Raw genomic sequence first — 23,968 nt, 5'->3', positions numbered from 1 at the left:
TGCCTTTGCATTTGAGAATCAAGATTGAAGGGGCCCACAAGACATCTGCCACGTGACAAATTATAAGGCCTTCCCTGTTTACATGCAGGATTGTCAATTTTCACTCACTTGGACCAAGGTTCACTAATTCTGGTTTAAAAATTTGACTGCTTTGATATGTCTCACTCTTAAAATGTATTTAACTGGGCTAGTGATCTGCCTCATTTGCTGTTTCACACAACGCAGTGCATGTACCAAGCCATCTAATTTACGGCATTTGCCGAATTAAAGAAGGCATTTTGATCAGGAAGTGCTACTCAGGTAGTCAAACACCTAATCTGTTACTCTGCCTGAACAGCAGCGTGATTCTCCCACTGAGAATGCTTTCGTCATCACCGGAATGAGACAACTTGCCAGGGATCGTTGTACTGACAGCAACTTCCAAAAATAGCATTCGGTAACATTCTTGTTTGTCTATTAACTAGACTTGCCACCTGGTGAGTTTTTCACCAGCTCATTAGTTTTTTGAAACTCCAGCTGACTAACAGTTTTAGCTGACAATATAGTGCCTGTTTTAGTTTAAATGCTTCATGTCATGTTTTAATACTTCATGTCATTGCACTCACTGACAGTTAAAACTCAGTCAGCAACAAATTCAAAAGCCAAGCTGGGCTGGTGTTAAAAAAAAACAGCCAGGTGGCAATCTTATTAGAAATACACTGCCTTTCTGATAGAAAGTAAAACAAAGACTTTCTCAGTTGCTAAAAGTTTAGTCAAGAAATTGGCCCTTTATAATGTAGAAAATTTTAAGTTAGATATAATGATTGTCTTGAAACGGTGGAGAACAGAATATAAAATTTAACATGTTTGTAAAAACTGCTCACAGACTATGGCCAGGATTTTGCCCGCGCTGGGCGGGCTCGGCGGGGGTGGATGGGGGCAGTCGGGAAGCCGACCACTACCCCCGATATGGGCTGGACCACAATTTCACGCTGGCGGGCCAATAAAGGGTGGGAGGAGGGCGAGAGGGGAACTTCGCGCATGGGTGCAGCTGTGCGCAGGAAAAGCTCCCTGAGGCACAGAGCTGCCTCAGGGAGATGAAGATTTTAAGAAATTAAAATAAAGATTTTTTTAAATGTTACAAAACATGTTCCCTCGTGTGACTCTGTCACATAAACTGGAACATGTTATTAATGAAAAGTTAAAATTTTTATTTTATTTTTAATTGCTGTTGGGAACTTCATCCCGCTCATGGATGAGGTTTCTTCAAAAATGTAAAAGCCACTTGACCTTTTCGCCCTGCCCGCCAACCATAAGGTTGAACGGGCAGCGAAGAATTACATTTAATTGGGACTTTAATAGCCTTAATAGGCCTGTTAATTGTTGGTGGGCGCACTGCCGACTCCTGCGTGTGCCCGCCGACAGAAATATTGCACAATGACGTTGGGACGCTCGCCCGACGTCATCATGCATCATTTTACACTCATTCAGGTCAGGTGCGCACACGCCTGACAAGGTAATAATTCCGGCCTATGAAATTCTCCCACAGAAGGGAGCAAGCCTTTGATTCAGTTATAGAGTCATAGAGGTCTACAGCACAGAAAAAGGCCCTTCGACCCATCAAGTTTGCGTCGGCCAAACAAGTACCTAACTATTCTAATCCCATTTTCCAGCACTAGGCCCATAGCCTTGTATGCCATGGCATTGTAAGCATACATCCAAATACTTCTTAAATGTTATGAGAGTTTCTGCCTCGACCGCCCTTTCAGGCAGTGAGTTCCAGATGCCCACCACCTTCTGGGTGAAAAAATTCTTCCTCACATCACCTCTAAACCTCCTGCCCCTTACCTTAAATCTATGCCCCCTGGTTATTGATCCCTCCACCAAGAGGGAATGTTCCTTCCTGTCTACCCTATCTATGCCTCTCATAATTTTATACACTCAATCATGTCCCCCCTCAATCTCCTCTGCTCCAGGGAAAATAACCCCAGTCTATCCAATCTCTGCTCACAACTAAAACTCTCCAGCCCAAGCAACATACTGATAAATCTCCTCTACAATCTCTCTAGTGCAATCACATCCTTCCTATAATGCGGATACCAGCACTGCACGCAATACTCTAGCTGTGGCCTAACCAGTGTTTTATACAGTTCCAGCATAACCTCCCTGCTCTTATATTCAATGCCTCGGCTAATAAAGGCAAGTATCCCATATGCCTTCTTAACCGTCATATCTACCTGTCCAGCTACCTTAAGGGACCCGACATATACACCAAGGTCCCCCTGATCCTCGGTACTCCCCAGGGTCCTACCATTTATCATGTATTCCCATGCCTTGTTTGTCCTGCCCAAATACATCACCTCACACTTATCCGGATTAAATTCCATTTGCCACTGATCAGCCCATCTGACAAGCCCGTCTATATTCTCCTGTAATCTAAGGCTATCCTCCTCACTATTTACCACCCCACCAATTTTCATGTCGTCCGCGAACTTACTGATCAACCCTCCTACATTCAAGTCTAAATCGTTTATATATACCACAAACACCGATCCCTGTGGAACCCCACTGGACATAGGCATCCAGTCGCAAAAACACCCTTCGACCATTACCTTCTGCTTCCTGCCACTCAGCCAATTCTGGATCCAATTTGCCAAATTTATGCATACTCTCTGTTTCCTGCCAGCCAGTCAATCTTCTATCCACTCTAATACGTTACCCCCTACACCATGAGCTTTTGTTTTCCACAATAACCTTTGATGTGGCACCTTATTAAATGCCTTCTGGAAATCTAAGTACAGCACGTCTACAGGCTCCCCTTTATCCACATCACAGATTACACCTTCAAAGAACTGCAATAAATTGGTTAAACATGATTTCCCTTGCACAAATTCATGCTGACTCTTCCAGAATACTTTGAGTTTCTCTAAACTGCCCAGCTATAACCTCCTTAATGATCGATTCTAACACCTTCGCCACAACAGAAGTCAAGCTAACTGGCGTATGGTTTCCTGTTTTCTGCCTCCCTGCCTTCTTGAATAGAGGGGTTATATTTGCTACTTTCCACTCTGATGGAACTTTTTCACAATCTAGGGAACTTTGAAAAATTAACACCAATGCATCTACTACCTGAATTGCCACCTCTTTTAAGACCTAGGTTCTTCCACATGATGAGGAGATATTTGGTGGATTACACGAGAGAAAAACAAAAACTAACTGCAAGAACAGTCGAAGCCACACAAGAGTTAAATAATCAGAGACAATATTACGTGATAGCATTCATTCCTGAGTCAGAAGATACAGGATTTGAACCCTTCTCCAGACAGCCCTGGTGCATGAAGACCAAATTTGGTGTTGCCATCCAGCTTGATATCCATATCCATGTCTTGTTAATGTGGGTGGTTCCCCTCCTTGTATCGCAGGGTTCAAACCCTACACCTCTTGACTGAGGGATGGAAATACTACCACACTGTATTAGTTGTGGAAGCCCAAACTTAGGACAGACCATCTATTGGCTGGTATAAAGATGGCGATGGCCATGTTGCAAACTGCTAGACTGTTTTTTATTCTTTCATGGGATATGGGCATCGCTGGCAAGGCCAACATTTATTGCTCATCCAAACTGCCCTGAGAATGTGGTAGTGAGCTGCCTCCATGAACCCTTGCAGACCATGTAGTGAATGTACTCCCACAATGCTGATAGGCAGGGACTTCCAGAATTTTGGCCCAGCGATGATAAAGGAATGGAGATGTGTTTCCAAGTCAGGATGGTGTTTGACTTGAAGTGGAACTTGGATTTGGTGGTGTTCCCATGCACCCACTGCACTTTCCCTGCTAGCTGGTAGTGGTTGTGTATTTTTTTAATTCATTCATGGGATGTGGGGGTCGCTGGCTAGGCCAGCATTTATTGCCCATCCTTAATTGCCCTTGGGAAGGTGGTGGTGAGCTGCCTTCTTTAACAGCTGCAGTCCATGAGATGTAAGTACACCCACAGTGCTGTTAGGGAGGGAGTTCCAGGATTTTGACCCAGCGACAGTGAAGGAACGGCGATATATTTCCAAGTCAGGATGGTGAGTGACTTGGAGGTGAACTTCCAATTGGTGGTTTTCCCATGTGTCTGCTGCCCTTGTCCTTCTAGATGGTAGCATTCGTGGGTTTGGAAGGTGCTGTTTAAGGAGCCTTGGTGAGTTTCTGCAGTGTATCTTGTAGATGGTACACACTGCTGCTACTGTGCGCCAGTGGTGGAGGGAGTGAATGTTTGTGGATGGGGTGCCAATCAAGCGGCTGTTTTGTCCTGGATGGTGTCAAACCTTTTGAGTGTTGGAGCTGCACTCATCCAGGCAAATGAAGAGTGTTCCATCACACTCCTGACCTGTGCCTTGTAGATGGTGGACAGGCTTTAGGGAGTCAGGGAATGAGTTACTCGTCACAGGATTCCTAGTCTTTGACCTGCTTTTGTAGCCACAATATTGATATGGCTAGTCCAGTTCAGTTTCTGGTCAATGGTAACCCCCAGGATGTTGTTAGTGGGGTATTCAGCTTGGGAGGTAATGTCAAAGAAGCCTGGCAAGTAGCTGAGTGAACCTTGTAAATTCTACACACTGCAGCACAGTGGGTCAGTGGTGGAAGGAGTGAGTGTTTAAGGTGACAGATGGGGTGCCGATCAATCAAGTTGTTTCGTCCTAGATGGTGTTGTAGGAGCTGTGCTCACCCAAGCAAGTGGAGAGTATTCCATCACACTCCTGGCATTTGCCTTGTAGATAATGGAGAGTCTTTGTGGAGTCAGGAGATGAGCCACTTGCTGTAGAATACTCAGCCTCTGACCAGTATTTATGACTAGCCTGATTAAGCTAATGGTCAATAGTGACCTCTCAGGATGTTAATGGTGTGGTATTCAGTGATGGTAATGTGGTTTAAAGTCAAGCTTGTTAGACTCTCTCTCTCGTGGTTGAGATCGTCATTGCCTGGCACTTGTGTGGCTTGAATGTTACTTGCCATTTCTTAGCCCAAACCTGGATATTGTCCAGGCCTTGTTACATGTGGAACAAACTTCTTCAATATCTAAGGAAATATGAATAGAACTCAACACTCTGCAATCAGCAAATAGCAAAGAGCCTCACTTCTGACCTTATGATGAAGGCCATTGATGAAGCAGTTGAAGGTGTTTGGGCCGAGGACACTGCCCTAAGGAATTCCTGCAGCGATTTCTTGGAGCTGAGATGATTGGCCTCCAGCAATTATATAATTTTCCTTCATGTTAAGTATGACTCCAGCCAGTAGAGAGTTTTCTCCTAATTCCTCTTGGCTTCAATTTTACTAGGTGTCCTTGGTGCAACAATCAGTGAAATGCTGCCTTGATGGTAAGGGCAGTTACTTTCACCTACCTCTTCAATTCGGCTCTTTTGTTCACGTTTGGATCAAGGATGTAATGAGGTCTGGAGCTGAGTGGTTGTGGTTTGCAGGTTATTAGTGAACATGTGCCACTTGATAGCCTTGTGATGACATCTTCCATCACTTTTCTGATGATTGAGAGTAGGCTGATTGGGTGGTAATTGGCAAAATTGGATATGTCCTGTTTTTTGTGGACATTACCTACCTGAGCAATTTTCAACTTCGTTGGGTAGATGCCAACAATGTACTGGAACAGCTTGACTAGAGGTATGGCTAGTTCTGGAGTGCAAGTCTTTAGCATTACATCCTGGAGGTTGTCAGGAGTATAGAGTACACTCTGCCAATTCTTTGTATTATGTGGAATGAATTGAATTAGCTGAAGACTGACATCTGTAATGCTGGGGACCTCAGAAGGAGACCGAGATGGATCATTCACTTGACACCTCTGACTTTTGTTTAATTCATTTACTCTGACCAGGGATGTGGGCGTCACTGGCTAGGCCAGCATTTATTCTCTATCCCTAATTGCCTTTGAAAGGGTTGTAGTGAGCTGCCTTCTTGAACTGCTGCAGTCCATGTGGTGTAGGTACACCCACAGTGCAGTTAGGGAGGGAATTCCTGGATTTTCACCCAGCAACAGTGAAGGAACTGCAATATATTTCCAAGTCAGGATGATGAGTGGTCAGCTGGTGGTAATCCCATGTATCTGCTGTCCTTGTCCTTCTAGATGGTAGTGGTCATGGGTTTGGAAGGTGCTGCCTAAGGAGCATTGATGAGTTTCTGCGGTGGTACACACTGCTGCCACTGTTTGTTGGTGGTGGAGGGAGTGAATGTTTGTGGAAAGGGTGCCAATTGAAAGAGCTGCTTTGTCCTGGATGGTGTCAAGCTTCTTGAATGTTGTTGGAGTTGCACTCATCCAGATAAGTGGAGAATGTTCCATCACACTCCTGAATTGTGTCCTTGTAGATTGTGGACAGGCTTTAGAGATTCAGGAGGTGTGTTAATCACCGCAGGATTCCTAGCCTCTGACCTGCTCTTGTAGCCACAGTATTTATGTGGCTAGTCCAGTTCAGTTTCTTGTCAATGGTAACCCCCAGTATCTTGATAGTGGGGGACACAGCGATGGTAATGCCATTGAATGTCAAGGGGCAATGATGAGATTCTCTCTTGTTGGAGATTGTCATTGCCTGGCACTTGTGTGGCGCGAATGTTACTTGCCACTTGTCAGCCCAAGCCTGGATATTGTCCAGGTCTTGCTACATTTGGACATGGACTGCTTCAGTATCTGAGGAGTTGTGAATGGTGTAGAACATTGTACAATCATCAGCGAACATGCCCACTTCTGACCTTATTATGGAAGGATCGTCATTGATGAAGCAACTGAAGATGTTTGGGCCGAGGACACTACCCTGAGGAATTCCTGCAGTGATGTCCTGGAACCGAGATGATTGACTTCCTACAGCCACAACCATCTCCCTTTCTGCTGGGTATGAGTCCAACCAGCAGAGAGTTTGCCCCGATTCCCATTGACTCCAATTTTGCTGGGGCTCCTTGATTCTACACTCAGTCAAATGCCGCCTTGATATCAAGGGCAGTCACTCTCACCTCACCTCTTGAGTTCAGCTCTTCTTTCCATGTTTGAACCATGGCTGTAATGAGGTCAGAAGCAGAACACAAATTAAGCATCAGTGAGCAGGTTATTGCTAAACAAGTGTCGCTTGATAGCATTGATTATGATCCCTTCCCTTTACTGATGATGGACAGTATACTAATGGGGCGGTAATTGGCCGGGTTGGATTTGTCCTGATTTTTGTGGATAGTACATGCCTGGGCAATTTTCCACATTGCCAGGTAGATGCTAGTGTTGTAGCTGTACTGGGACAACTTGGCTAGGGATGCGGCAAGTTCTGGAGCATAAGTCTTCAGTAGTATTGACAGAATATTGTCAGGGCCCATAGCCTTTGCAGTATCCAATGCCTTCAGCTGTTTCTTGATATCACGTGGAGAGAACCGAATTGGTTGAAGACTGGCATCTGTGATGCTGGGACCTCCGGAGGAGGCTGAAATAGATCAATCACTTAGCACTTCTAGCTGAAGATTGTTGCGAATGTTTCAGCCTTATCTTTTGCACTGATTCATTTCCATAAGGACTGTGCAGTGGTCACTCCTAACAATATTGTCATGACTGGTGCACCTGCAATAGGTAGATTGGTGAGAACAAAGTCAAATAGGTTTTTCCCCGTGTGTTGGTTCTCTCACCACCTTGTCTAGTCTGGCAGTTATGTCCTTCAACTTAACTGAAAAATCCTCAAAACTCAGCAAGCTCAATCAGTAGTGGTGCTACCAAGCCACACTTGGTGATGGTAATTGACCTCAGCCAGAGAACAATTTGTGCCCTCCTTGCAAGTGGTGTTCAACATGGAGGAGTACTAATTCAGCAGTTGAGAGAGGGTGGTAGGTGTTAATCAGCAGATTTACTTGTCCATGTTTGACCTGCTGCCATTTGTTTTCACACAGCCCAAAGTCAACTTTGAGGATTCCCAGGACACTCCATCCTGCCTGCATACCATTGTGCCACGCGCTCTGGTGGACCTGTCCTGCCAGTGGGACAAGCTATACTCAGGAATGATGTTGGAGGAGTTTGGGAAGGTGACTGGTAGACATGATTCTGTAAGTATGACAGTCAGGCTGTTGCTTGACTAGCCTGGGGGACAGGTCTCCCAATTTTGGCACCAAGTTCCCAGATGTTGAGCAACAGTAATTTACAGGGTAGACTGGGTTAGGTGTGCCTTTGTCTGTCTGAATGCAGTGCCTAGATTGATGCTGGGTGGCCTGTCGGTTTCATTCTTTTTTATACAAGTTTCATACAATTGTGTGGTTTGCTAAAAACAAAAAACTACTGCGGATGCTGGAAATCCAAAACAAAAACATAATTACCTGGAAAAACTCAGCAGGTCTGGCAGCATCGGTGGAGAAGAAAAGAGTTGACGTTTCGAGTCCTCATGACCCTTCAGCAGAACTGAGTGAAGTAAGGAGAGGGGTGAAATATAATCTGGTTTAAGGTGGAGTGGGGGGGTGGGGGGGGGGCGGCGGTGGGGGGAGCAGTTGTTGGGGGGGGGTGGTTGTAGGGACAAGCAAGCTGTGATAGGAGCAGACAATCAAAATATGTCACAGACAAAAGGAACAAAGAGGTGTTGAAGGTGGTGATATTATCTAAGAAAATGTGCTAATTAAGAATGGATGGCAGGACATTCAAGGTACAGCTCTAGTGGTTCCCTGGCCCCAACCGCTTCCTCTTCACCATGGACGTCCAATCCCTCTACACCTCCATCCCCCACCAGGATGGTCTGAGGGCCCTTAGCTTCTTTCTTGAACAGAGGCCCAAACAATCCCCATCCACCACTACTCTCCTCCATCTGGCTGAACTTGTTCTCACACTGAACAATTTCTCCTTTAACTCCTCCCACTTCCTCCAAATAAAAGGTGTGGCTGTGGGTACCTGCATGATCCCCAGCTATGCCTGTCTCTTTATGGGGTATGTGGAACATTCCTTGTTCCAGTCCTACTCCGGCCCCCTCCCACAACTCTTTCTCCGGCACATCGATGATTATTTCGGTGCGGCTTTGTGCTCTCGTCGGGACCTGGAAAAATTTATTAATTTTGCTTCCAATCTCCACCCCTCCATCATTTTCACATGGTCCATCTTTGACACTTCCCTTCCCTTCCTTGACCTCTCTGTCTCAATTTCTGATGATAGACTGTTCACTAATATCTATTACAAGCCAACCGACTCCCACAGCTACCTTGACATCAGCTCCTCACAGCCCCGCTTCCTGTAAGGACTCCATCCCATTCTCTCAGTTCCTTCGCCTCCGTCACATCTGTTCTGATGATGCTACCTTCAAAAACAGTTACTCTGACATGTCCTCCTTCTTCCTTAACCGAGGTTTTCCACCCACGGTCGTTGACAGGGCCCACAACCGTGTACGGCCCATCTCCCGCGCATCCGCCCTCACGCCTTCTCCTCCCTCCCAGAAACATGATAGGGTCCCCCTTGTCCTCACTTATCACCCCACCAGCCTCCGCATTCAAAGGAGCTCTGCCATTTCCGCCAACTCCAGCATGATGCCACCACCAAACACATCTTCCCTTCAGCCCCCCTGGCGGCATTCCGTAGGCATCGTTCCCTCCGGGACACCCTGGTCCACTCCTCCATCACCCCCTACTCCTCAACTCCCACCTATGGCACCTCCCCATGCCCACGCAGAAGATGCAACACCTGCCCCTTCACTTCCTCTCTCCTCACCGTCCAAGGGCCCAAACACTCCTTTCAAGTGAAGCAGCATTTCACTTGCATTTCCCCTAACTTAGTCTACTGCATTCATTGCTCCCAATGCGGTCTCCTCTACATTGGAGAGACTAAACGCAAACTGGGCGACCGCTTTGCAGAACACCTGCGGTCTGTCCGCAAGAAAGACCCAAACCTCCCTGTCACTTGCCATTTTAACACCTCACCCTGCTCTCTTGCCCACATGTCTGTCCTTGGCTTGCTGCATTGTTCCAGTGAAGCCCAACGCAAACTGGAGGAACAGAACCTCATCTTCCGACTAGGCACTTTACAGCCTTCCAGGCTGAATATTGAATTCAACAACTTTAGATCTTAAACTCCCTCCCCCATCCCCACCCCCATTTCCGTTTCTTCCCCCTCCCTTTTGTTTTTTCCAATAATTTATATAGATTTTTCTTTTCCCACCTATTTCCATTATTTTTAAATCTGTAACTATAATACCCTGTCAGTCTTTCCACCCCACCCCCACTAGAGCTGTACTTTGAGTGTCCTGCCATCCATTCTTAATTAGCACATTCTCTTAGATAATATCACCACCTTTAACACCTCTTTGTTCCTTTGTCTGTAACATCTTTTGATTATCTGCTCCTATCACTGCTTGCTTGTCCCTACAACCACCCCCCCCCCACCCCCCAAACAACTTTTCTCCCCCCCCTCCCTCCCCGACTTTAAACCAGCTTATATTTCACCCCTCTCCTAACTATACTCAGTTCTACTGAAGGGTCATGAGTACTCGAGACGTCAACTCTTTTCTTCTCCGCCAATGTTGCCAGACCTGCTGAGTTTTTCCAGGTAATTCTGTTTTTGTGTGGTTTGCTAGGTCATTTCAGAGTCAATCACATTGCTATGTGTCTGGAGTCACATAAAGGCTGAGCCAGGCAAGGATGTCAGATTTCTGTCCCTAAAAGACATTAATGAACTAGTTGGGTTTATACAATAATCCAATTGCTTCATTGTCACCATTACTGGTGCCAGTTTTTTACTCTAGATTTAATGAACTCATTTCAAATTCCCCGCATGATGGGATTTGATCTCACGTACCCTGATTTTTAAACCATTATGTTATTGTATCAGGTAGGCTATTAGTCATCCTTCCACTATTTCACATCCACTACTTCACTTTCTTCTTCAAAGGGAGTATAAAGGCACAAAAGAAGGAAGCTGTAGGAGTAGACTTATTATTCAGTTTGTGGGCAAGAGCGACTCACTCATTTTGGCATATTTCAATCTTAAGAATAAATATAGCTCCAGACTTTTAAAGGGTTTTGCAGTTTGCCTATATGATCACAAATTTCACTCTTAACCTGGCAGCGTAGGAGGAAAGCATGCAAATTTATTTCATCACCATCTCAACTATGCAGGAGAGGGATTTTCGAAGTAGCACTTGTTCATCATCATTTAGCACATACAGAAAGGAAATGGCACAGATCACAATGTCTATAAGGTTGCGTCAGTTCAAAAACATGGATAACAGGAGGGAGAGACCCTATGATGAGATTGAAAGGGAGGAAATGAAGCAAATCTTATAACGAGTCAGGGGATTTTGCAGTATTAATATTACCAGTTGTATCTCTACTGCTGTCTCTTCCTCCCGTGTTTGTCTGTCTGTATCTGTCAGTAGCTGTGTATCTGTATATGTATCTTTCTCTCCCACTCTGTTTTGCTGTATCACTTTCTCACTCTCTAGCTACGTCTCCCTGATGCTTTCTTGGTCTTTGTCACAAATGTATCTCTATCTGTCAGTCATTTTATTTGTATCTCTCTCTCTGCCTGTTTCTCTCTCTGCCATTATGTTTATCTCAATCTATCACTCTCTGTATATTTCTTTTTTAACTATTTCAGGATCATCCTGCAATGCAAACAAAACTGCTGGCTTAATTCTCTACTCCATTACAAACTGTCTTTTTAAATACCTTTACCTTGTCCTTCTGCCCCGACCTCCAACTCATGGACTTCCTTGTCACTAAAGTTCAGACCATCTGCTCAGCTGCCGCTGCTGCTTCCCTCCTTTCCCCAAGCCCACCAAACCAAATTTTGTGTCTGTCCTAGCCCTGAACTAATAACTTTCTCTAGTTTCTCTATCTCACCTCATGTTCTCTCTGAGCTCATCTTGCCCTGTTCCATCCACCCTATTCCCACCAAACTACTGACCACTCAGCTTCCCTTCCTGGTCCACCTGCTAGAAAATATTGCTATGAGTGCCATCTCCTCAGGTGCTGTCCCCATTCCTTTTCAAATATGCTATCATAATCCCCTCCCCCCAACTGCACCCACAAGAAAACTACCCCTAACGAACCTGTCTTTGCAAACTACTGCCCCATCGCCTTTCCTCTGCAAAGTCCTCGAATGTGTTGATGCCTCCCAAACCTGTGCCCATCCTTTCAGAAACTCCATGTGCGAACCCCTTCAACCAGGTTTCTGCCTTGCCACGGCATCAAAAGTACATTGTCCATGGCTGTGAGCATGGTAAACTATCTTGCCTCATCCTTCTTGACCTGCCCTCAGCCTTTGACATAGTTGACCATCCTCCTCTGATGCCTTTCCTCCTTCATCCAGCTGGATGGGACTGGTTCCATTTCGTTCACCCGGTTCCATCTTTATTTATCAATTCATGGCCAGAGAATCATCTGCACTGATTTGCTTCTGTACTGTTACCTCTGGAGTCCCCCAAGGATGTAGCCTTGGCTCCTTCCTATTTCCAATTTTTCAATGCTTGGCCTTGGTGACACCGCCCAAAAACACAATGCCGGGTACCGCATGTAGAGTGAAAATATCCAACTCTAACTCACCACCACACCCTCGACTCTTCCACTATCTCTGATTTGTCAGACTGCTTGTTCGATCTACTTTTCTGGTTAAGCAGAAATTTCCTCCAACTAAATATTAGGAAGACCAGAACCATTGGCTTCAGTCCCCATCACATACTCTGATCCCTAGCCACTGACTCTAACCCCCTGCTTTGTCACTGTCAAAGACTGAACTAGGCCGTTTGTTACTTTGGTGTCCTATTTTATCCCAATATGAGCTTCCAACCACATATCAATTGAATCAGCAACATTGTCTACTTCCACCTTCATAACATCACCTGTCTTTGCCCCGCCTCAGCTCCTCTGCTGATGAAACCTGTATTTATGCCCTTGTTACCCCTACATTTGGTTATTCTAATGCCCTCATGAATGGCCTCCCATCTTCCACCCTCCATAAACTTGAGCTCACCCAAAGCTCTGCTGCCCACGTCCTAACTTACATCAAGCCCCATTCACCCATCACCTCTGTGCTTGCTGATCTACATTCGTTCCCGGTCCAGCAATGCCCCAATTTAAAAATTTTCATTCTTGTTTTCAAATCCCTCCAAAGCCTTTCGCTTCCTATCACTGAAACCTCCTCCAAACCTTATGAGATCTCTACGCTTCTCCAAATTCTGCCTTGCAGATTCCTGATCTTATTCGCTCCATCATTGGCAGCCATTCCTTTCAGCTGCCTAGGGCCCCATCTCTGGAATTCCTTCCATAAATCTCTCCTGCTCCGTAGCTCTCTTCTTTAAGACTCTACTTAAAACTTACCTCTTTAACCAAACTTTCAGCCACCTGTCCTAATAGCTCTTTATTTAGCTCGGTATCAAATTTTGTTTGATACTCACTTATGTGAAACGTCTGGGAATGTTTTTCTGTGGTTAAGGCATTATAAAAACACAAGTTGTCATTGCTGTTGCTTTCCTTTTGCTGTATCTTGGGCCCCAGTCTTATCTGGGAAGTGGTTTCTGAGCTGTTGGGTCCAATATCCTGTGGGAAACCTGGAAATCTGTTAAGCGCAACCATCAGTGGCTTTTTAATGCAGCCACTGTTGGAACATATGGGGTGAATAGGCTAAACCAGTTTAGGTGATTCTTTCGTATTAAACAGTTGGGCTGTTAAAGGGTTAATTGAATCATGGAAATAAGCAGTGGGGAATTTAGCAAAAGATGGTTGCTAGCCACAGGCAAGAATATGGGATACAGCAGAGCTCAATGTGTATGCAAATCAAGGTTTTGTCGTAACTTTGTTGGCATGCTGTAAACAGGAGGAGGACCAATGTCTTTTGTGAAGACTAGGATGATTGGTTCTGCGCAAGGACCACTAACCATTAAGGACGTCATATGTTTCTAGTATAAAAATATGCCCCTTTATGTTGCCAAAGCAGCGCCATAACTGCCTGAACGATCAAAATAGATGATGTAAGAGGTCAGAAGATTGAAATCTGCACAGGCAGGGACATTGTTAGGTGGCATCTCTGTAATTGTGCAATGGTTTTTGGGTGTAAGCTAGTGATTGGCTTAGGAAGGCTCAATAGCTTTTGAGTTGCAGTAAGGGTGTATAAAAGGGGGAGCTTGTGTGTGTGACCTACAATCGCATAACATTTGTCTACACCAATGCATGCTATGTAAGGTTCTGTATGATGATGAACAATAAATACTGCACTTGAAAATGATGGATGTTCAACATCTTTTCGAACTGCTGTTTACAACAGGAAAAGTCAGATCAAGACCAGCCACCTTATTATTATTTCAATTGCATGTTTCCTGTTCGGTCAACAGCATTGGGTGTGATATTGGCCCACATGACTCAAGTATTTAAAGGTACAATCTGAAGATGCATACTGAAGGAGTTAGAGTTGGAAAGAGAGGAGGAAGGTGAAAAAGGGAAAGGAGACGTTCACTGGCTACATCATATTTCACTGTTGCCCCCCCCCCACCATCCTGGCATCCCCCCTAAATGTGCTGCATGTGGCTATGAAAAGCCAAGAGGAGATACTGTGCCCCAGCAATGGATGTAGGAAACATAAGACAAAGACCAAGAAGGTGTGACTGGAGGTTGCCAAGGAGGTCAGCAGCAGCGGAGTGCCATGATCTTAGATGCAGCACAGGAAGGGATTTCATGGCCTAGCCAGGTCAGGAAAGGTGAGTGCAGTGACACATGTACCTACATCTCACTATACAATCATCCCACCCCTTCACTCTATCTTCTTAAGCTACTCCAACTCATCACTTCTCTTACTGACTTACCATGCAAGTGCACCCATCCTTCTCTGGCTATGCACTTTCTCACATCCACATCTATCCACCCACCAGTGCCATTTACACTCATCAGTAAACAATGTTGTGTCTCTCCCTGATATTCACCCACACCAAATGCCCTCCATCTATTGACTGAACACATGCCATCACACTTACTCACCGATCTGTTCTTTCCCTTGCTGCTGGAGAAAACAGCACAAAACACCAGACGGGGAGAGACCAGACCTGGCCTCCAGCCATCTTACAGTGAACAAGCACAGAGGAGGTAGTGTTGGAGATCAGCAGAGTCTCGACCTGCCTGCCTGCCAGGGATGGGGACCTTCCAGCATAGTGTCCACACTGCAGAGAGACTGCAGGAATCCGAATCAAGCATGAGTGGGTTGACATCGCATAGCATTGCAATGATGTTTCCTCCATTGATAGATAGAGCATAGAACAACAAACGCAGCAATCAGAGGAGTCTATGCCAGTCTTGACCAAGGTGGTGCAGACTCTGGAGGCCACCTTACAGAGGATGAACAACACCTTAGCCTTGTTCTTGCGATACCACACTGAGTGCAGCGACACACTGTCTGGCTCAGTGGTAGCAGTGAATTGTGGCTGGGCTATAAGAGGGATAATGGTGAAAGGGAAATGAAAGTGGAGACTGCACTCAAAGCACTTCCACTTCCCACTTGCTCTGCCAGTCACCACCCGAAATGCTGCCTCTGCCAGTGGCCGAGTCTGGCCCTGTGCAGGTTCTGGTGGAACAGTCTTTGGTGGGGCCCTCAGGGGTTCAAAGGCCCAGAAGACTTTGGTCAAGAGCATCTCAACAATCAGAGCAGGGATTTGAGTAGCCTTCCCTCCACCCCTACTAAAGCCACAGAGATTGCACTATGTAACAGCATGAGGAAAAGGAAGATTAAAGATTTACAGCTGCACAAGGATATGCATATGGGGGTCTTAGACATTGTTATAATTAGGCTTCTGTACTCGAAGCACCTAAGTATTATTCTTTTCTACCACTTTCCTGTCTTGCTCATTCTTGGTTGCTTGCTGGCATGTGGCCTTTTAAGTTAATTGAGGATGAATGAGAACAAATTGACAACAACCAACAGGGAGATGTGGAGGGGGTGGTTGGTTGTTTGCAGGACTGCTTTATGTTAGGAGCTTATGGGGCTTGCAGGGCGGTGGGGGAGAAAAATAGATTTTTCGTGTGGTTACGAGGTGAGTGCACTGGAAGAACCTAAGTGAACATCACAATATTCTGAGATACTTGGCATCCTAGAACAGTGACTACACTTCAAAAGTACTTCATTGGCATAAAGCACTTTGAGATGTCTGGTAGTTGTGAAAGATGCTATATCAATGCAAGTCTTTCTTTTTTACTTTTTTATCCTGGGCAGCAATATGCATTGCTGGTGGTGGGTTGTTCTCATCACATTCTTCCATCTTATCTTCTTCCTCCGAACTCTCCAAAAGATATATGCGCTCTGCACCTTGGTCCTCCTGCAGGTCCAACCATGGTCGCTATGCAATGTTGTGCAGAGTTCAGCATACCACGGCCGTTCTGTGAACCCTGGTTAGTGTCCACTGAAGGGCGCCTCCAGATCTGTCCAGGCACCTGATATGCCCCCTTAACATGGCAATACTTGTTTGACCACAATCTGGTGGTCATGTTTGTACCACTCCTGGATCTCATCCCTTGGGTTTCTGAGAGATGCCATCAGCCACTTTTTGATTTGATATCCCTTGTCTCCTAGCAACCACCCAGTAACTCAGCTTCCAGGTGTAAACACATCAAGGAGGTTGGTCTGCTATGGGACAAAAGCATCAGGGCAGTTTCCCAGGAATCTTGCACGCACCTACATTATGATCTTTTTGTGGTTACACACCAGTTGCACAATGGAGTGGAAATCCTTGCAGTTGATAAATATTCCTGGGTGATCTGTGGCTGCCCTGACTGCCATGTGTGTGCCTCTTCATCTGTGGGAAGCCAGCCAGAGTTACAAACATAAGCTCCCACTCATTCTGACTGGCATCATCACAGGCAAAATTGATTTAATCAGCAGTCCTGGTAAACAGGTTGTCAGTCAACTGTCTTATGCATTTGTGGGCTGCTAACTGACAGATCCCGCAAATGTCTCCGGCAGAGCATGGGGGATCCAGGGGCAAAAAAGTTGAGGCAATGACTTCAACAGCCACTGGCAAAGTATGACCATCAGGTTTGACTGGCAGCAGATCTTCCTCTCCTGCAGATGCCCACCACCACCTGACGTGATGTGATAACCTGAGCCTCCTGAGACATTTTTGTTTTGACATGTCAAGGAAAGTGATCGTTTGCTGGTAGACCCTGTGCATCATGTGAGCTGCAGCTTTCTGCTGCTTCCTTTTCTCTACAGGTCTGTGCCCAGAAGGTTGCTGCTGGTGCTGCTATGGTTGACCATCTTGGTCCTTATCTAGATCTAAAGGCATCCATTCTGATGTGATAGATCATACTTCCAAAATATAGAAGAAACCTCTAAACTGTAGAAGCCAATTGCTTTTGTGGAGTTTCAGGGAGCCCTGGAAACCCATGGATGACATGCTAAACTGAAAACACTGGCAATATAACTCTAATAGGTCAATTAGCATCATAAAATAATAGAATTGTTACAGTATAGAAAGAGGCCATTTGACCCATCGTGTCAGTACCGGCTCTCCAAATGAACAATTCACCTATTGCCACTCCCTTGCCTTCTTCCTGTAACCCTGAACATACTTCCTTTTCAGATTACAGTCTAATTTCTTTTTGAATGCCTCAATTGAACCTACCTCCACCACATTCTCTGGCAGTGCGTTCCAGATCTTAACCACTCGCTGCATGAAACAAATTTTTCTCATGTTGCTTTTGCTTATTTTGCCAATTACTTTAAATCTGTGCACTCTCATTCTTGAACCTTTCATGAGTGGGAACAGTTTCTCCCTATCTATTCTGTCCAGACCCCCCATGATTTTGAATATCTCAATCAAATTTCCTCTCAGCCTTCTCTTCTACAAGGAAAACAGTCCCTACTTCTCCAATCTATCTTCATAACTTAAATCCCTCATCCGTGGAACCATTATCATGAATCTTTTCTGCACTATCTCCAATGCGTTCACATCTTTCCAAAAGTGCAACGCCCAGGTCAGGACACAATACTCCAGCTGAGATTGAACTAGTGACTTATACAAGTTTAACATAACCTCCTTGCTCTTGCATTCTATACCCCTATTAATAAATTTTAGGATACTGTACGCTTTATTAGCCACTCTCTCAACCTATCCTGCACCTTCAATGGCTTATGCACATACAAACCCAGTCCCTCTGCTCTTCTGTCTCCTTTAGAGGTGTACCCTTTACTCCATATTGTCTCTCCATGTTCTTCAAACGAAACTGAAAATGAATCATTTCATACTTCTCCACATTGAACCTCATCTGCCACTTGTCCACCCATTCCACCAACTTGTCTATGCCCTTTTCAAGTTCTACACCATCCTCCTCACTGATCACAATGCTTCCAAGTTGCCTATCATTTGAAAATTTTGAAATTGTGTCCTGTACAAAGGTCTGAATCAACAGTATATATCAAGAAGAGCAAGGGTCCCAACACTGACCCTTGGGGAACTCCACTACAAACCTTCCTCCAGCCTGAAAAATATCCATTAACCACTACTCTCTGTTTGCTGTCACTCAACCAATTTCGTATCCATGTTGCTCCTGTCCCTTTTTATTTCATGAGCTATAACTTTGCTTACAAGTCTGTTGTATGGCACTGTATGAAATGCCTTTTGGAACTCCATGTACACCATATGAACAGCATTGTCCTTATCGACCCTTTCTGTTACCTCTTCAAAAATTCCAGTAAGTTAGTTAAACATGATTTTCCTTTGACAAATCTATGCTGGCTTTCTTTTATTAAGAAATTTGTGCATGTGACTATAAACTTTGTCCTGAATTATTGTTTCTAGAAGTTCCCCCACCACTGAAGTTAAACTGACCGGCCTGTGGTTGCTGGGCTTATCCTTACCCCCCTTTTTTGAACAAGGATGTAACATTTGCAATTCTCTGGCATCACCCCTGAGTCTAAGGAAGACTGGAAAAATATGGCCAGTGCTTCCTCAATTTCCACTCTCACTTCCCTCAGTATCCTTGGATGCATCTCATCTGGTCTTGGTGTTTTATCAACTTTAAAGTATAGACAGCCTATCTAATAACTCCTCCTTATCAGTTTTAAATCCTTGTAGTGTATTAATTACCTCCTTTTTCACTCCTTTTTGGACTGGGTAGCATCTTCTTACTTGGTGAAGATAGATGCAAAGTATTCATTTAATACCTCAGGTATTCCCGCTACCTCAATGCCTAAATTCCCTTTTTGGTTCCTAATCAGCCCTATTCCTCCTTTTACCACTCTTTTACTATTTATATGTCTATAAAAGACTTTGGGATTCTCTTTTGTGCAGCTGCCAGTCCCTTTTCATGCTCTCGCTTTGCTTTTTGTGTTTGCTTTTTCATTTCTCCTCTGAAGCTCCTATATTCAACCTGGTTCTCCATTGTATTATGCACCTGACATTTATCATAAGCACACGTTTTCCTCTTCATCTTAATCTCTATCCCTTTTGTCAACCAGGGAGTTCCAGATTTGTTTGTCCTACCTTTTCCCCTTGAGGAAACATACTTTGACTGTGCCCAGACTATGTCTTCTTTGAAGATTGACCATTGTGTAGCTATCATTTTTCCTGCCAATATTTGAATCCAATTTGTTCAGCACAGATCCATTCTTGCCCCAATGGAGCTTGTGACAAATATCTAGTCTGTGATTCATGTCAATATTTTAGAGCTAATGATTAGTTCTGAGAAGATTAAAGTTTAACAGTAGAAAATGGGATAAATGCAACTAAAGCAGCTTGGAGTCTGTTACACTTAAAAGGTTGGGGCCATGTTGATTTAAGGGGTTAACAGCTAGAAAGGTAAGAGCCATTAAAAAGCAGGTGGGCTTAATTAGCTGGAGCTGTGATATCTACACTGCTTGCAAGGCAGTGTAGCCCAGAGAGATATTTTGTTTTGGGAGTTAGAGCTAAGTTAGTTTAAAAACATTCAGTGAACTCTGAAAGGCTACATCGTCATGGAGATGGGTCGAGCTTAAGATGATTCTCTGGTTTCAATTTATCTGTGTATTGGTTGGGAGAGGAGTGATGGTTGCAGTTTGGACCTCGTGTGGTTAGCAGGTCACAGAATAGACCTGGGAGCTGTTAGCAGACTCCAGGCAGTTAGGGCTCAGAGAAGTCCTGAGAGCCATTTGTAGCTCGGTGCAGCTAGGAGACTGGAGTTTGGAAAAACTCAGGGGCAGTGCTGGCTTACTGAAGCTAGCGATTTGTGAAAGAGTTGAAATTGTGCCGGAAATTAGAGTCTCAGGAGAAGAGATTGAACCATCGGGAGGGTTGTAGTCATTGAGACAGTCCAAGTTGAGTGGCTTTTGATGGAATTCAGAGGGTAGATCTTCAAAAGTGAGGAGTTGAAATCTCTTGTGAGGGAGTAGGAGTTTTAGCTAGATTTTGTGACTCAACAGTTGCTGAGAAATCCGTAGCATCTGTCTTAGTCACATCTGTCATTTAATGTGCAGTGTGGTGTGTTTGATCATAGTTTGCCTGTTAATTCATATTTACCTCATGTTAATTATAAATGTTAGAGTATAAGATGGATATTGTAGAGTGTTTTACTTTTCTGGCTTTGTATAGTAAAGTTTATTTTGTTTGTTTAAAACTGTGAAATCTTATGATTTTATTCTCCCAGTGGGTAACTGGGATTTAAAATTTTGTCTAATTTAAACAAAAAGTTACTGGTCCCTAACCCGGATCGTAACAGTTGGCTTTCCCCCAGTTAATTATTCTTACTCTAGATTGTTCTTTGTCCATTTCCATAGCTATATAATACAATGATCACTGTCCCCATATGGTATTTGGTAACCATCTCATCTGAGGGAGATGCACACATGCAGCTCAATGTCCTGGAGTGAAAGCTGGAATTTGGTGGTTTGGCGCTGTTTCCTGATGCACTGCCAATTTAACTGTCTTAACACCACACCACAAGCTCCATCATTTTAAAATTCAGCCCTTTTGTCACTCAGTGTGTATACTTTACTGTGCTTCATAACTCCTGCTCTCTGTATTCCTGTATTACCCCTCTCTCTGAAACTCTTTTCCTTCTCTCTATATCCCTTTTGTTATGCTCTCCTCTCTCTATCCCCCCCCCCACCCCATAGCTGCACTCTATGTTCCTCTCACTATTCCTTACAGTATCCTTTCTCTTTATACCTCTCTCACATATGCCTTTCTGTGCATTCTCCCCTCACTCTCTATTCTCTCTTTGTATACTCTCTCCTATATCACAGTCTCTGTATTCCTCTCCCTGTATCCCTTCTCTATATGGCTCCTTCTCTGGAACACCCCCATCTCCCTTAGCCCCATTTCTCTCTTTGTATCCACTTTTTCTCTATAGCCCTCCCTCTTTACCCCTTCTCTCTCTCTCTCTCTCTTTATTTTCCCACTGTGCAAGTTTCTTTTTGTAGTTTCTCTCCTCCTCAGCGCAGTGAGGGCGCGTGCGCCTGTGGTTTGGAGTTCAATGGGAGCGCGCAGGAATTTAAAGGCGGAACCTATAAATGCGGCCATCGAGAGAAGCGGGACGAGATTGCGCAACGGACCGGGGGAAGCAGTGAACTGGGGCACTGCCTGGTGGCGGTGTGGAGCCTGTTGCAGCTGGTTCAATTAGTGTCACAGAATTCGCTGCTGTTTCTATATTTTCTCACGCCTGCCATTAACGATGAGCTCAGAGGCGAGGCAGCGGCAGGAGGTGAGTCAGTGGCGGGGGAGTTCAGTTTTAAATGTTGGGCCTGCGCCTCTCATCCTGGAGGCAGAGCTGTCAGTCAGTGCCCACGGGCGAGACCCCCCCCGCCCCCCGGACATTGCCTTGTGTGCAGCAGAATTTGCAAATGCCACTCCTGTTGTTTGTTCCTTTTTTAATATATGAAGAAAAATAGGGTTTTTTTTTCCATAAAACTACAATAATGTTCTCTCAGGACTGCAACTGATGCACTCTTACATATCTTGGGTAACTTCAGTCTTTTGAAGTTGAAGTGTTAAGCTGAAACACAGAATTGTTATGGCGCAGGAGGCCATTTGGCCCATCGTGTCCGTAGCGGCTCTCCAAACGAGCAGCTCACCTGGTGCCAATACTCCGCCTTTTACCCTGCACATTATTTTTGAAGTTGTGTTGAAACAGCTTTTTGCATAAGGTTCTGTTCATTTTTATTATATTCGTCCTTGGGATGTGGGCTGTCACTGGCTAGGCCAACGTTTATTGCTCATCCCTAATTGCCCTTGTTCAGAGGGCAGTTAAGAGCCAACCACATTGCTGTGGGTCTGGAGTCACATGTAGGCCAGACCAGATAAGGACAGATTTCCTTCCCTAAAGGACATTAGTCAGCTATGCATCAATAATATTATTGATGCATAGCTGCAACCACTTTATATTGTCAAATTGAACTTATTTTTACATCCAAATCTTCCCAAGTATCATTTGAAATGGGACTGATCTAGTTTATGTTTTGGATTCTAATAAGCTAGAAGCTCATAAAATTTGCCCTTATGTTTTATTAGCCGTGATGTGTATCTGTGACAGGAACTTATGCAACAAAATTTGACATCAAGCACATAAGAACAGTTGAGCAAGGAAGAGGGGGAACCTTAGAGATTAAGGAGGAGAATTTTAGAACTGAGTGTTGCCAATGGTAGATCTATTACAATTGAGAATGAAAGCAGAAGTTCAGAAATGAGGGTTTTATGGCTGGAAATGATTAGAGAGATGTGGCAAGTGAGGCCATGGAGGGTTTTGGAAACGATCAGAATTTTAAAGTCAAAGTATTGCTTAATGGGGGTGATGGGTGAACAAAACCTGGTGTGTGTTAAATATGGCAGTAGAGTTTTGGATAAGCTCAAGTTTATGGACAGTGGAAATTGAGAGGTCAACCAGGTGTCTGTTTGAGTTGGTAAATCTAGAGGTAACAAAGGCATGAGTGAGGATTTCAGCAAAAAAGGTGAGGCAGGGTTCCCAGGGATGATGTAATGGAAATGGGTATCCTGGTGATGGAGTGAACATGTTGGATGTTCATCTTTGGGTCAAGTCAGATACTATGATAGCAAAGACTCTTAATAGCCTCCAGCCATGACCGGGGGAAGTCTAGAATTGGTGGTTAGAGAAGAAAGTTTGTGGCAGGGACCAAAGGTTGTGGTTCTGGTCTTCCCAGTACATAGCTGGAGGAAATTTCTGCTTGTCCAGAACTGCTTATCAAATAAGCAGTGTGACAAATTGGAGATAGTGGAGAGTTCAAAAGAGATGGTAATTTAGTTAGAGCTGGGTGTTGCCAGTCTAGATGATAGAGGAGGCCAAGGTTAGATTCTTGGAAGACTCCAGAGGTAATAGTGTGGGAGTAAGAAGATAAGCCGCAGCAGGTGATTCTCTGGCTATGACTCGATAAAATAATAATGTGACCAGGTGAGGGCAATCCAATCCAGCTGGATGACACAGAGACATTAGGGAATGGTGTAGTCAACTATTCAAAGGCTGCAGACCTTTTGAGATGGATGCGGAGGGATATTTTACAATGGTCACAATAGTCTGGGATGTCATTTAGGGTCATTAGAAGTAGGAGTACACCATTTAATACAGCAAGTCTGCCCTGTCAGCCCATGAGATCCTGGCTGATCTGATGTGCCCTTAACTCCACTTTCCTGAACTCCTTTCCTGCTGTTCCCCTGTAACCCTTGACTCCCTTGTCAATCAAAAATCTGTCTAACTCAGCCTCCACTGCTCATTAGGGAAGAGAATTCCAAACACTAATGACCCTCTGAAAGAACAAATTCCTCCTCATCTGTCTTAAATAGGAGACTCCTTACTTTGAAACTGTGCCCCCTAGTTCTAGATTCCCCCACAAGGGGAAACATTCTCTCAACATCGACTCTGTAAAGCCCCCTCAGCATTTGGACGTGGACTGCTTCAGTATCTGAGGAGTCACAAGTCGTGCTGAACATTATGCAATCATCAGCAAACATCCCCACTTCTGACCTTATGATGAAGCAGCTGAAGATGGTTGGGCTGAGGACATGACCCTGAGGAACTCCTGCAGTGATGTCCTGGAGCTGAG

The 23,968-nt window shown here is 44.7% G+C and overlaps 2 protein-coding genes across 3 annotated transcripts in view; both read left to right on the top strand.

The window, feature by feature from the left end:
* The first annotated feature begins 337 nt into the window (after nt 1-337).
* Nucleotides 338-23,968, top strand: part of sorcs2 (sortilin-related VPS10 domain containing receptor 2) — an 874,344-nt gene continuing 850,713 nt past the window's right edge. The window contains exon 1 of the mRNA XM_078542265.1: nt 338-341. The gene's annotated coding sequence lies outside the window, so the exon portion shown is untranslated. The remainder of the gene's footprint in view (nt 342-23,968) is intronic.
* tmem192 (transmembrane protein 192) overlaps nt 21,455-23,968 on the top strand; it is a 34,152-nt gene continuing 31,638 nt past the window's right edge. For both annotated transcript variants that reach the window (XM_078542142.1, XM_078542133.1), the window contains exon 1: nt 21,455-21,618. In XM_078542142.1, the coding sequence (XP_078398268.1) occupies nt 21,589-21,618 (30 nt within the window). In that variant the 5' untranslated portion in view covers nt 21,455-21,588. The remainder of the gene's footprint in view (nt 21,619-23,968) is intronic.

This window comes from Cetorhinus maximus, chromosome 1 (assembly GCF_964194155.1).
Source record: "Cetorhinus maximus chromosome 1, sCetMax3.hap1.1, whole genome shotgun sequence".
Lineage (NCBI taxonomy): Eukaryota > Metazoa > Chordata > Chondrichthyes > Lamniformes > Cetorhinidae > Cetorhinus > Cetorhinus maximus.
This window is presented reverse-complemented; position numbering and strand designations above follow the sequence as displayed.